The sequence below is a fragment of the Loxodonta africana genome, chromosome 19 (assembly GCF_030014295.1).
Source record: "Loxodonta africana isolate mLoxAfr1 chromosome 19, mLoxAfr1.hap2, whole genome shotgun sequence".
In the NCBI taxonomy this organism is placed as follows: Eukaryota; Metazoa; Chordata; class Mammalia; order Proboscidea; family Elephantidae; genus Loxodonta; species Loxodonta africana.
Genome location: NC_087360.1, coordinates 16,449,938 through 16,463,602, shown reverse-complemented (window position 1 = coordinate 16,463,602; position 13,665 = coordinate 16,449,938). Strand labels below are relative to the sequence as shown.

Sequence of the window (13,665 nt, the reverse complement as noted above, 5' to 3'; positions counted from 1 at the left end):
GCTAGAAATGGGGTTCTTAACTATTAATGAACCTCAGGGTCTATGAACTCCACAAAATGGTACACAGGCTTTGGGGAGTGTACTGGAAGCTTACGTATACATTTTTCATGGGGCAGAACTCACAGCTTCTATACAATTCTTACTTGGTCCCCAATATGGCTTAGAACCTCTACCTTAGTAAACAAGCCCCAGAATGTAAGGAGAGAATTTGGACCAGAATCAGGGGTATTCAAGCCTCATCCTAGTCCTGCTACCAACTGGCCTGAGTTTCCTCATCTGTAAAATGCCTTTGTTACTCTAATTTAGCAGAAGGAAGCAGGGGTTGTATCTGGGGAATTTTGCTATAAGGATATCAGATTTGTATTTCACCTGTCACCAGGGGATAGATGTAGGCCCATGGTAGAGAGAGAGTGGTGAGTTCATTTGAGGAGTACGAATAAGGCTTCTAGGACAGCAAGTGATGCTGAATTATAAAGACAGCTTTGCAAACAGAATCAGAGTCTGTAGAAGCCAAAGATGGGTCAGGCTTTATTTGTGTATGGAACAAAATAGAAAAATGGAAGGCAGAGAATAGATTGGCTTTTTCATTACATCAAGAGTATAATATGGTGGCTTTTAGTGTAGAATTTAAGATCAGAGAGACTGGAACTCAGTTTCACTTTGCCACTTACTGGCTGCCGTATTTTGGGCAATCACTTCATCTCTTCAAGACTCAGTACAACACTGTACCCTCTGATCTGAGTACAGTGCCTTTCACAAAGTAAAAAAAAAGCTAAAAAAATATTGGTTGAATAATTGAATTAAGCAATGAATACAAAGAGCTGGAACTCAGGAAACAGCCCTGGGCTGAATCATGATTTGAGAGTCAATGGCTCATACACAGTCATTAAAATGGAGACCAAAGGAACTCTATCATTTGAGGGAGGAGTCAACAAACTATGGCCCACAGGCCAAATCAGGCCCACCTCCTGTTTTTGTAAATAAAGTTTTATTGGAACACAGCTATGCCCATCTATTTATATATTGTCTACGGCTGCTTTCAACCTATAAGAGCAGACTTGAGTAGTTATGACAGAGATCTATGCTGAATGAACCACAGGGAGAGACTGGAGCCCAGTATTTAGCTTGCTTTCTCAAGGCATAATTGGAGGACAAAGTATGATAGAATTACTTCAAACTTCACTTTGCCATTTCTACTCCATTTCTCTGTATAAAAGGGAGACCGTATGGCCCACAAACCTAAAATTTTATTATCTGGTTGTTTATAGAAAGAAATTTGCTGGCCCATAATTTAAATGACAGTAAGAGGAATTTTGAAAAGAGAGTAGGGAGAGGTGGCCAGAGAGGCAGACTTCCTTTCTGTGTCCTCAATTTGGACATCCCATTGGGTTGAAGGGAAGAGAGGGGCAGGGCCTCACCTGTGTGCTCTAGCAGGACTCAGCTCCCAGCAGGCCTTGTCTCTCTCCCAGCTGTTGGTGCCCAGGGCCTCATCGGCCAGAAGTTGACCCAGCTTTTCTGAGGGGCCATCCTGAGCTGGGACCACGGGACTGCTCTGGGGCTCTGCCCTGCAGGAGAAGAAATAAGGAAACAAAAGTGTTAGGATGTGGCAGAGACACTTAATGCTCACCAAACATTCCAAAGACTTCCCAGTATTTCCTAGTTTCCCTTACGGTAACGTTAGGGGTTGAATTGTGTCCCCACAAAAAATGTGTCAACTTGGCTAGGCCATGGTTCCCAGTATTGTGTCATGGTCCACCATTATGTCACCTGATGTGATTTTCCTATGTGTTGTAAATCCTACCTCTATGATGTTAATGAGGTGGGATTAGAGGCAGTTATGTTAATGAGGCAGGACTCAATGTACAAGATTAGGTTTTGTTTTAAGTAAATCCCTTTTGACATACAAAAGAGAGAAACCAGCAGAGAGACAGGACGACCTCATACTACCAAGAAACAAGAGCCAGGAAAACAGGGCATCCTTTGGACCTGGGGGCCCTTCACTGAGAAGCTCCTAGACCAGGGGAAGGTTGATGACAAGGACCTTCCCCGAGACCAACAGAGAGTGAAAATCTCCCCCTGGAGCTGGCACACTGAATTCAGACTTCTAGCCTACTAGATTATGAAGGAATAAATTTGTTTGTTAAAGCCATCCACTTGTGGTATTTCTGTTAGAGTAACACTAGATAACTAAGACAAGTAGATTGGGGTCATGAGATTATCTTTGACCAGTAGTCTCTGAGTGGGAGTTGTTGCTAGATGCCATCAACTCCAACTCATAGCTACCCCATGTGATAGAGTAGAGCTTTCCCAAAGGGTTTTCTAAACTCTAATCTTTATGGTTTCAGATCACCAGATCTTTTCTCCTACAGAGCCGTTGGGTGGGTTCTAACTGCCAAACTTTCAGTTAGCAGCCAAGCACGTAACCATTGCTCCATGTCATTTCCAGTTCAAGACAATCAGTGTGCCTTCTCTAGCTCTCTTCCTCTGTCACTTTGACTTTGGAGGCCACATATTCTCAAAGGTGAAGCTACTAGATGGAGGAAAGGTACCTGAAGCACATCAGACTAAGGCACTGAGACTTTGGAGTTTATTTGTTACTGTAGCATAGCCTGTCCCATCCTGACTAAACCAGAGGGAGAGGCTGGAGACCAGCGCTCCACTTGCTTTCTCAAAGTACGATTGGAGGTCAAACAATCATACAAGACCAAAAGGACAGCATTTGCTCAAAAGTAAAGATGAGAAAGCAGGAAGGGGTAGGAAAACCAGACAAAAAGAAATGGGGAACCCAGGGCAGAAATGAGGAGAGTGTTGACACAGTGTGGGGATTGCAACCAATGTTATGGAACACTGTGTATACCGTATGTTAAATGGGAAACTAATTTGCTCTGTGAACTTTCACCTAAAACACAATTTTTTAAAGTATAATTGGGAGTTAAAGGATGACAGAATTCATTCAAACTTCCCTTAGCCATTACTATTCCATTTCTCTGCCTTATTTGTATATGGAACAGATATACCTGGATTCAAACCCTATCTTCGCCATTTAGTAGCTATAGGACCTTGAGCCAGTTGCTTAATCTTTTTGTCTCAGTTTCCTCAATTATAAAGTATGGAATAATAGCAGTCCCTATATTGTTGAGTTATTGGGAAGATAAAATGAGATAATATATGCAACATGTAAACAGAAATGCCTAAGAAGTGTCAGTTGTCCTTCCCTTTACTTCCTTGTGAACCAGACCTCCAATTAGGTGTCCTTAGCAGATATGAGGTCACCTACTTTCCCATGAAGGTCTGGAGTTCTCTTCTGTGCAGCTGACATGGGCTCCAAACAACACTGGGAAGTTCCCTGTGACTTCTACCTCTTTATTTGAGGCCCTGAGGAAAAGGAAGTTGCCTAGTTGCATCAGCTTTTGAAGATTCTGTCCCCCGGATTTCCTGGCGCCCAACCGGGAGGATCGCCATCTGTCTGTCAGTCTGTCGTACTGTGGTGGCTTGTGTGTTTCTATGATGCTGGAAGCTATGCCACCAATATTTCCAATACCAGTAGGGTCACCCGTGGTGGACAGGTTTTAGTGGAGCTTCCAGACTAAGACAGACTAGGGAGAAACACCTAGCAATTTACTTTTGAAAACTCTATCACAACAGAATATTGCCCAATATAGTGCTGGAAGATGAGCCTCCTAGGTTGAAAGGCACCCAAAATACACAGGGGCCTCAATTACGGACTCGAGCATACCAATGATTGTGAAGGTGACGTAGGGCCGGGCAATGTTTTGTTCTGTTGTACATGGAGTTTCCATGAGTCAGAGTCAGCGATAACAACCAGGAGAAGGCAGGTCACAGGTGTGTTTGGCAGCCTCCAGCGAGTACTCATCCTGCCTTCAGACAGCAGGTCAAGCATGGATCGAAGGAATTATCATTTCTTATGCACCAGGTCCCTGCAGTCCCTGCAGCCAGTGCATCAAGATTGGTTTTATGACTCTGGATAAATCTATCTGATAAGCTTCCTGCTCCTTAGGGCTGCAGGAGAGCAGGCCAGGCCCAGTCAGTATTGAAGGAAAGACAGCAAAACACATCCATCTCTGTCAGGCATTTACCGGTGCATCTTTAGACGCAGAGCCAGGAGAAACTGCAGGCCCAGAAGGGATGGAGGTTCTAGTCAGGTCTCCCAGCCCTCCTCACTGCCAGCTCCATACTGCCAGAACTCCCCTGCATCCTGTTCAGCCTCAGTTTCCCTACAAACTCCCTGCTCCATTTCTTCTGCTATGAGGATTCCCTCTCCGTGTCCCTGCTCCATGTGGAATGCTATCTCAGTTCTTCTCAGCCAACTCAATGCTTGCGATTCCTGTCAGCCCCAGCAAGGTTTGTGTCTTCTCATACTTGTCCTTGCCTGAGCTGACCCCATTCATTAGTTCCAACTCGTTGAATACCTGTAGTGTCCAGGCCAGTTTGGGTGTGAGGATACAGTGAACAAGATGGAAATGCCCCCGAAATAATTGACATTCCAGCTGGAGAGCAGACAGTAAGCACAGCAAGAAAAGTATGGCTTGTTGGATGGTAATATTTTATGGAGAAAATAAAGCAGCGTAACTGGGCTAGGAAATGAGAGAAGGTGACTGTTGTGTTGTATACAGTCATCAGGGGAGGCCTTCCTGAGGAGGTAGCAAGGAAGTGGTGACATGAAGGAAGTAGGAATCGACCTTATAGTCTGTGGTGGTTTTAAAAGGTGTTCACAGATTTCTTGATACTCCTGGGAGCCTAATCCTCCTCCCTGTGAATGTAGGATGGATTCAGTAACTGACTTTTAATGAATACAAAGTGATAAATATAAATGATAAATTGTGACCTCCAAAATTAGGTCACAAAAGGCAGCTCTGCTATGCTGTCTTGGTTTGATCACTCTGGGGGAAGCCAGTTGCCATGTCATGAGGACACTCAAGCAGCCCTGTGGAAAGGCCCACGTGATGAGGAACTGAGGCCTCCAGCCAACAGCCACGTGAGTGAACCATGTTGGACATGAATCCTCCAGCCCCAGTCAAGCCTTCAGATGACTGCATCTGGCTGACATCTTGACTGCTCATGGTCCAGAACCACATAGCTGAATTCTTGACTCAAACTGTGAGAGACATAGTAACTTTATTGTTGTTTTATGCCATGATGATTTGTCACACAGTAATATATAATGACTACACAGGTATCTGTGGGAAGTATGTTCCAGGCTGAGGAAATAGCAAATTCAAAGACCCCAAAGAGGGAACATACTTGGCATGTTAAAGAAATAGCAGGCAAGGGCTACAGTGGTAAGAGGTGAGAGATCAGAGAAGAAGTGGACAGAGACAGTCATAGAAATCTTTGTAGGTCATGGAACGACCTTTGTGTTTTCTGTAGGTGAGATGGGAAGCCTTTTGAACAGAGGAACGATATGGTCTGGCTTACGAAGAATCATTCTGGCCATGATGAACACAAGACTGAAGGGAGAAAAGGGAAGAGAAAGGAAGACCATTGCAGTAGTCCAGGCAGGAGAGGATAGTGACTCAGACCAGGGTGGTAGCAAGGAGATGTGGTCAGATTCTGATGCACTGTGGAAGTAGGACAAATGGTATTCAATATTGGTTAGATGTGGAGAACAGAAAGAGGGAGAGGAATCAGGGATGATGCCAAGGTTTTGAGTCTGAATGATGGAAGATTAGAGTCACCATTGACTAGATGGAGAAGGTAGCGCAGGGAGCAGATTTTGGGGGCGACCTAATCCCTTCTCTAGAATCTCATAGTCCCTTTGCTACCTGTTATGTTGAATTGTGTCTCCCCTCCCCGCCCTGCCCCCCACCCTGCCCCCCACCCCCTGCCCCTTGCCATAGGAGTTGGAATCCTGACCCTTATACCTGTACTGTAATCCAATTTGGGAAGAAGATTTTCTTTGTTACATTAATGAGGGTATGCCCTAAACCTAATCACTTCTGAGTTATAAGGAGCAGCATAGACATAGAGAGAAGAAAACACACAGGGTTGGGGGAGGAGGGAGATATATGCCACCTGGAGATCACCAAGGAATCCAGGAACACCGGGGCTAAAAAATCAAAGACAAGGATCTCTCCCCAGAGCCAACAGAGAGCTCCCCCTATAACCAGTACTTTGAATTCAGACTTCTAGCCTCCTTAAAAAAAAAAAAAAAAAAAGCCTCCTAAATTGTGAGAAAATAAATTTCTGTTCTTCAAAGCTACCCTTTTGTGGTACTTCTGTTATAGCAGCACTAGCAAACTCTGACAGTACCCTTCCTGCAGCCTTCATGATATGTGGTGTTGTTGCCATTTAATCGTCTTCTCACACAGTAGACTAAGAGCTCCCTGAGAGTGGGACCATGTCTTACTCCCCAAGCATCTGCTGCTTGGTAAACACTCAACAATATTTGCTGAATGAATAAATGCAGGAGCAAAGGCACTGGCTAAAAAGAACATCCATTTGTTTAAAAAAAAAATGGAGTTTTGAGATGATCTAGATTAACTTCTTCCTGGTATAACTGGTGAAGACTAACGTCCAGAGAGGGTAAATGACCCAGCCAATGCCACTGTCTGCTCAATCAATGTCTTTTCTATTCACCCCATATTTCTTGTAGAAAAGTCATCATCGAGCTTACTGACATATGCCTATTGCCCAGCAGAGCCTTGAGTTGGACACACACAAGAACAGACTTTTGAACTCTGTAGGGCATTATAGAAAAACCAAGGGACAAATCTTTATCGCGGTAGGCAAAAACTGAGAACTGATGTGAGACGTTTGACACTAGATAAACACTTGCTAAGCAGCACTGACATTGAATGGAAGGTCCTCCATGATTTGTGTGAATGGAGGGAGCAGAGACGTGGGTTATCTCCAGTGTAGGGAAGGCTAGTGGATGCTGCTCCCAGAGCAACGGAGGACAAGGCTGAGGGGGAGGACCGTGCCTCATCCATCGCTGCCAGTAACGATGTCTTCCACAGAGTAACGTTGCTCTATAAATACTCGTTCAGTGAATGAACGAATAGATTGACACATACATTCTGACGGTCATCCTAATTTGGAAACTACGGATCAGGTCCCATCTCTTCTTTCAGACAAAGAAGCAGAGGTCCAGGGAGGGGACCAGTCTGGGTCACAAAGCGCTGCAGCAGATGGGACCTCAGCCTTGGGCACCCCTCCGCATTCTAGCCCCCACCAACTTCCTTCCCTGCCTCCAGCTTTGCCTCCTTGCAGGGCCTTAAGACAAATTCTGTGTTCTGTCTTTGCTGAGGAGTACCAGTAGCTGTGTCGTGTTCAGCACACGGCCCTACGATGCTGCATAAAAAATTACTTAAAAGAAGGCGAGATCTTCAGGGGACAGCTAAAACAGTGAAGTCAAGGGCCCGCACACTCCACTTCACAGAGGAGGGAGCTAGCACGAGTGCCAGACTCCTCAAGGCCTCCTCCCTGTGTTCCTGCTCATCAGCGACCTGAAGCTTAGATGCGGCTCTCTGTAGTCATGGCAACCAGCTGATTCAGAGCCTCCGATAAGAGTCAGAGCTGAACTTTCTGCAAAACTCTCCAAGATGCCTGGCTCCCAGCCACTTCCCTACTTCCCCCAGCAAAGCGCCTTGCTCACCGAGCCAGTCTACGAGTCACTCCCTCAAAGTGCTCATTTGGCCCAGGGTTAGGTGCAAATCCTCATTTTTCAAGCGCTAGGTTGAGTTCAACACAGTTTGGGGGCTCAAACTGTGCCCGAGCTAGCAGTAAGGGCCCATCCCTAGCCTACCTCTGTAAAGAGTGGGGAAACAGAGGCCCCAAGAAGAAAGGGGACTTCCCAAGGCAAAGGGACTTGATTCCCATCCAGAACACACGCCTCAGGTACTTACTCTACACTTACACCCAGAGTTATGAATGATCCACACTTGGCCAGACATCTGCAATCTGCCTGTTTCAGCAGCAAACGAAGGTGCAGGATTCATGCTTCTGAGTCAGCCAGAAAGCCCAAGGCCCGTCATGGGGCTGACCCAGCCCAGGGACAGGCTGGATTTGGTTAATGTGTACTGTGGCTCCTGGTACTTCAACCTGGGCTGTGTTCATATCCTGGCCTGAGGTCTGGGGTCTCCAGGTCTGTTACACATCAGAGCTGTGGCTATAACTGTGGCCTTTTGACTCCCAGTCCCGTGCTCTCTCCACGTCACTCGATCATAAGAGCAAAGCTACCATTTATTAAGTACCTACTGTGTGGCAGGCGGAAACCCGGGCGGTGTAGTGGTTGAGAGCTACGGCTGCTAACCAAAAGGTCGGCAGTTCGAATCCACCAGGCGTTCCTTGGAAACTCTATGGGGCAGTTCTACTCTGTCCTATATGGTTGCTATGAGTCAGAATCAACTCGAAGGCAACAGGTTTGGTTTTTGGTATGTGGCAGACACAGTGGTAAGCATTCAACATGCATTGTCTCATTTGAGCTACAAAGAAACCCCGAAGGAGGCATTGTCACCTCTACTATGCACATGAAGAGACTGAGACCCAGAGGTACTAAGCGGCAAACACACCAGCCACTCTGTCTTTTTAGAAAAATCAATGGAGAAAAAAGGGGGGCAATCTGGAAAGCTGTAACCATAAGGAGGTAACAGGTAGGGGCACTGGGTGAAGCTCTGTCCTTCCCTCTAATACAGGAAATTGTCTTATTATGTTTGGAGATATGGATACTTATATGTGGCACAGACAGTTTGCGCTTGACTACTAATCTAAAGGTTGGTGATTTGAACCCACCCAGAGGTCCCAAGAATCTCTTTCCATAAAAACTACACCCAAGGAAGCCGTATGGGCCAGATCTACTCTATAATACATAGGGTTGCCATGAGTCGGAATCAACTCAGTGTAAATGGGTTTTATATGTATCTCAAGGTGTGGCCTGAATAGAAGTGGCATTTGGCCATTAGATTCAGGGCATCCCTGGCACTTACTGCTTCCATCCTACTAATAGTTCCTCCCATGTGTACAGCAATTTCTAATCCAGTACCTCAATTGATGCTGACAGCCCTCTTTAAGGTACACAGTGTGGTGAATCTATCCCCATTGCACAAAATAAGACACTGAGGTCCGAGAGGCAAAGGGACCTGCCTCCCATCCAGAACACACACCCCAGGTACTTACTCTACACTTACACCCAGAGTTATGAATGATCCACACTTGGCCAGACATCTGCAATCTGCCTGTTTCAGCAGCAAACGAAGATGCAGGACTCATGCTTCTGAGTCAGCCAGAAAGCCCAAGGCCCATCATGGGGCTGACCCAGCCCAGGGACAGGCTGGATTTGGTTAATGTGTACTGTGGCTCCTGGTACTTCAACCTGGGCTGTGTTCATATCCTGGCCTGAGGTCTGGGGTCTCCAGGTCTGTTACAAAGTTAACTCGGTTACTTCAGCCTGGTGTGGGGGTAATCTGCTGGAGCTCTGATACTTTGGGTTTTGACGTCGCCACCGGAAAAAGCACAGGCACTTGAGGAGAAACTGTGGATTCTGGGGAGCTTCTGTGGAACCACATCACTTGGAAGGAAGGGGAGGGATATGTTCATCTTAGTAGAGACTGGATGGGAAATAGGAGGAAGGTTTATGATGCCGGCATCTCCCTTGTTATTTCATTCCTTTATTCAGTGCTTGCTTACTGAACACCTACTTAGTATCAGATTTCAAGGACCCCAAAATAACTAAGAGATAATCCCTGCTCTCAAGAAGTTCTCAGTCTAGAAGGGGAGACAGATCCCTGAGCTGGAGATTATAATGTGGCATAGTAAGTTCCCACCACCCATCTGTCGGGTAGTTGTACTCTGGTGGCTTGTGTGTTGCTATGATGCTGGAAACCATGCCACCGGTATTTCGGATACCAGCAGGGTCACCCATGGTGGGCAGGTTTCAGCAGAGCATCCAGGCTAAGAGAGACTAGGAAGCAAGGCCTGGTGATCTATTTCCAGAAATCAGCCAATGAAAACTTTAAACCACATGGCTCACAACAGAAGGTTGCCTGAGAGAGTCCTGGAAGTTGAGCCCCCTAGCTCCGAAGAATCATGAAGGTGGCGCAGAACCAGGCAACATTTCTTTTTGTTGTACAAAGGGTCACCGTGAGTTGGCGCCAACTTGATGACAACTATCAACAACGATAGTAAACTGTCATAGATGGAGAAGCTCAGAGGGCCGTGAAAGCGCAGAGGGGGCACCTAACCCAGTGTGGGCAATGTGGGCAGGTAGCCTTGGACAGCTTCCTAGAAGATGAACGGGAATTGGCCAGGAGAATGGGGCAAGAAGCCACAGCATGTGCGAAAGCCCAGCATTAAGACATGGCACTGGGCCTTCATGTAACTGCAGAAGATACAGAAAAGGTTGAGGCTGCGGAGGACAAGAGATGAGAGCAGGAGGAAGACAGTGGTTGGCTCCTGCAGGGTCAGGTAGACAGGTGCTCATGAATCACCTGGGAAGCTTGTTAGAAAGTAGGTGCTGATTCAGTAGGTCTGGACTAGAGCCTGAGCTTCTGTGCTTCCAGCCAATGCCAGGTGATACTGATACTGCTGGTCCAGGACCACACTTGGAATAGCAAGACTGTAGATTCTATAAAGGGTTTGAGGCTTGGCTTGCACAGACAAGCACAGCCTTCTACAAGGACTCTCCTCCTGTGACTGGTGCATGTGATTTAATTTAGTGCTCAGAGCTGAGTGTGTGGGCACGTATATGTGTGTGTGTGGTAAACATGCTCATACATCCAAAATTGCCTGGTTCCAAAGTTCAGGTCAAAGGACAAAGGAACCATATGGAGAAAAAATCAGCTCAGCATTTCCTACCCAGCTCAGCCAAGCAGGTCAGGCCCCCAGCCTGCCTGGGGTTCGAACTCTCACTGCAGAGCACATCTATTTGCTGCCCTCCAATCAACCCCAAATCCAACCAGTCATTTCTCCCTCCACAAGCCTGCCAGCTGGTTGTCCATCTGCGTGGTGACGGATCAGAAAGCAGAGAGGAGGACTGGATTGGATTGCTGGGACTGCCGGAAGGAAATGCAGGCTACCTCCAACTAGGAGTGGGCTAAATTCCAAGGTTCGTGGTTATCCACTTGAACAGGTTAAGAAGGGTAATTAGGTGATGCTGGGAAAGTGCACACGTCCTGGAATCCAGCTGACGTAGGTTCACACCCTGGTTTCGGCAAGCTGTACCACCATGGGCAAGAATAACATTTGTTTCAGCCCAAGGCACGTGCAGAACCTTTTTATCAGCTGGAATTGCAGACAGGCTTGGATTTTTCTGGGGAAGGGTGAGTTGATCATATTTCCCAGCCTTGGAAGGGACTGGGCCAAGTGAGTTCCTTTTGGGCACCACAGCCGCTGCTGGAGCAGGGACCAAAGAAGCAAGAGTCTTCTAGGAAGAGGGAAGCAGCCCCCAGCCTAAGAGGAAATGCTCAGCCCAAGGCAGGAGGAGTCTTGGGACAAGACCTTGGAGAGTGAAAACTAGGCCCAAGAGGTGCTGCCGGGGACCATTCATTCACTTATTCTTCATTAAGTCACTCAGTCAGCAAATATTTACTGAGAACCTACTATGTGCAGGCTATGTTCTAGGCACTGGGGACACAACAGGAAACAAGAGAGAAAACCCCCTGCCCTAATGAAGCTTCCGTTCTATGAGGGGTGGGGGGAGAGAGGAGGAGTGCAGAAAATAAACATAATTAAGTAGTAAATAAGTACACTACTAAGGAGTCCCTGGGTGGTGCAAACGGTTAAGTGCTCAGCTACCAACCAAAAGGTTGGTGGTTCAGACCCACCCAGAGGTGCCGCCAAAGAAAGGCCTGGCAATGTGTTTCTGAAAAATCAGCCATTGAAAACCCTAAGGAGCACATTTCTACTCTGACACACATGGACTACCCGTAAGTCAGAATTGGCTCAATGATAACTGGTTTATGTGGACTGTTAGCCTCGGGAGAAAGATGTGGCAGTCTGCCTCCGTAGAGATTTACAGCCTTGGAAACCCTGTGAGGTCGCTATGAGTCAGAATCAACTCAACCGTATTGGGTTTTTTGGTGGTAAGCTCTACAAAAAGGAAATAGGGCAGGATGAGGGAATATGGGAATGCTACTGGGAAGGGGTTCCAGTTTTAGATGGGATGATCAAGGAATGGTTCACTGAGAAGATGACTTTTCAGGAACGACTTGAAGGCGGTGAGGGAGTGAGACTTGCAGATGCCTGGGAGGAAATAGAGGGCACAACCAGTGCAAAAGTCCTGAGGTGGGAATGCTAGATGTATCTGAGGAACAGCAGGGAGGCTGGTGTGGCTGGAGTGGAGTGAGCAAGGGGGAGCAGAGTAGGAGGTGAAGTTGAAAAGGTAATGGGTGACCAGATCATGGATGGTCTGTTCCACTTGGCTTTTCTTCTGAGTGAGTTGAGCAGCCATTTTGGAGGGTTCTAAGCCACTGGAGGACCCTGATCTGACACAGATTTTCAAGGCTCCCTCTGGCAGCTTGCTGAACGTAGACAGTAAGGGAGCTGAATCAGAAGAAGGCAGGCGAGTGAGGAGATCATTGCAAAAACCCATGTGAGAGGAGATGGTGACTGGGGTCAGTGTGATAGCTCCAAGTTGTAGTGAGAAGTGGTTGGATTCTGGACATACACTGGAAGTCAAGTCAACACTTTGCTGATGAATTGGATATGGAGTGTGAAAGAGAGAGGTCAAGGACAACTCCAAGGTTTCTGGCTAGAGCAGCTGGATGGAGCTGCCAACTACTGAGTAGGGGACAACTGCAGATGGGGGAGGGTGTTCTGGAAGAGATCTCTGGAGCTCAGTTTGGACATGTTAGCTTTGAGCTGCCAATTAGGATCCATATGGAGATGTCAGCAGACAGCTGAATGTACAAGTTCAGAGAAGAAATGAGCACTGGGGAGATACATGTAAGAGTCGTTAGCGTTTAGAAGGTATTTAAAGTCAGGACATTGGATTTATTACGGGGTAAGGTGGAGCTTCTGGCTACAGTGAGGTGGGAAGCTAGGGAGGTAGGTAAGCTCTGGTGGCCCTATGCCAGAGGGGCTTCAGGATATCAAGATGGCTTAATAGAAGTGTCCCAGCTGATGGACTGGCTCTTAAAATATACCCATGGAGTGGCCAACTCCTCCAGTTCATTCATTTTGACACAGTGATTCATGTCTTCTTTATGCATTCATTCCTTCATCCATTCACTCATCTGCTGAGCACATGTTACTTCTGAGGGGTGTTACTTCTGGGGGAGGGTCATTTCAATATGACTCAGACTGAGGCCTTCCTTCACGGAGTACCCAGTCCAGAGGACATAAGAACCTCTCATATAGGGGTTAAAGTGACAAGGACCCTGAGAGAAGAGAAGCCCTGACTGGGGAAAGGTCACATGTGCCTGGAAGAAATGAGGCAGCTGCATGGAGGGGGCACCAATGATTGGTCCAGGAGGGTTGGCAGGGCACACTGATTCAACCCATCAGGTAGGTCTGCTTGGTTACTCACTCACCAGCTTGGTGGTGTCAGGCAAGTCTCTTCACCTATGTGGTGAAATCATGAGTCCCATTCACCTTATAGGACAGCTGTGAGGATGAAGTGAGATGATGTAGTCCCAATGGCCTGTGGTGGCACATGGTGGCATTTTAAACTTCAGCCATGCTTTCCAGGGACAAGGCACGATGGTCTCC

General features: G+C 47.0%; 1 protein-coding gene across 1 annotated transcript in view; it reads right to left on the bottom strand.

Moving 5' to 3' along the window:
• The window catches only part of SRRM4 (serine/arginine repetitive matrix 4), a 198,136-nt gene that overhangs the window by 58,105 nt on the left and 126,366 nt on the right, over nucleotides 1–13,665 (bottom strand). Inside the window, exon 2 of the mRNA XM_003419268.4 lies at nucleotides 1,419–1,565. Within this exon, the coding sequence (XP_003419316.2) occupies nucleotides 1,419–1,565 (147 nt within the window). The remainder of the gene's footprint in view (nucleotides 1–1,418; nucleotides 1,566–13,665) is intronic.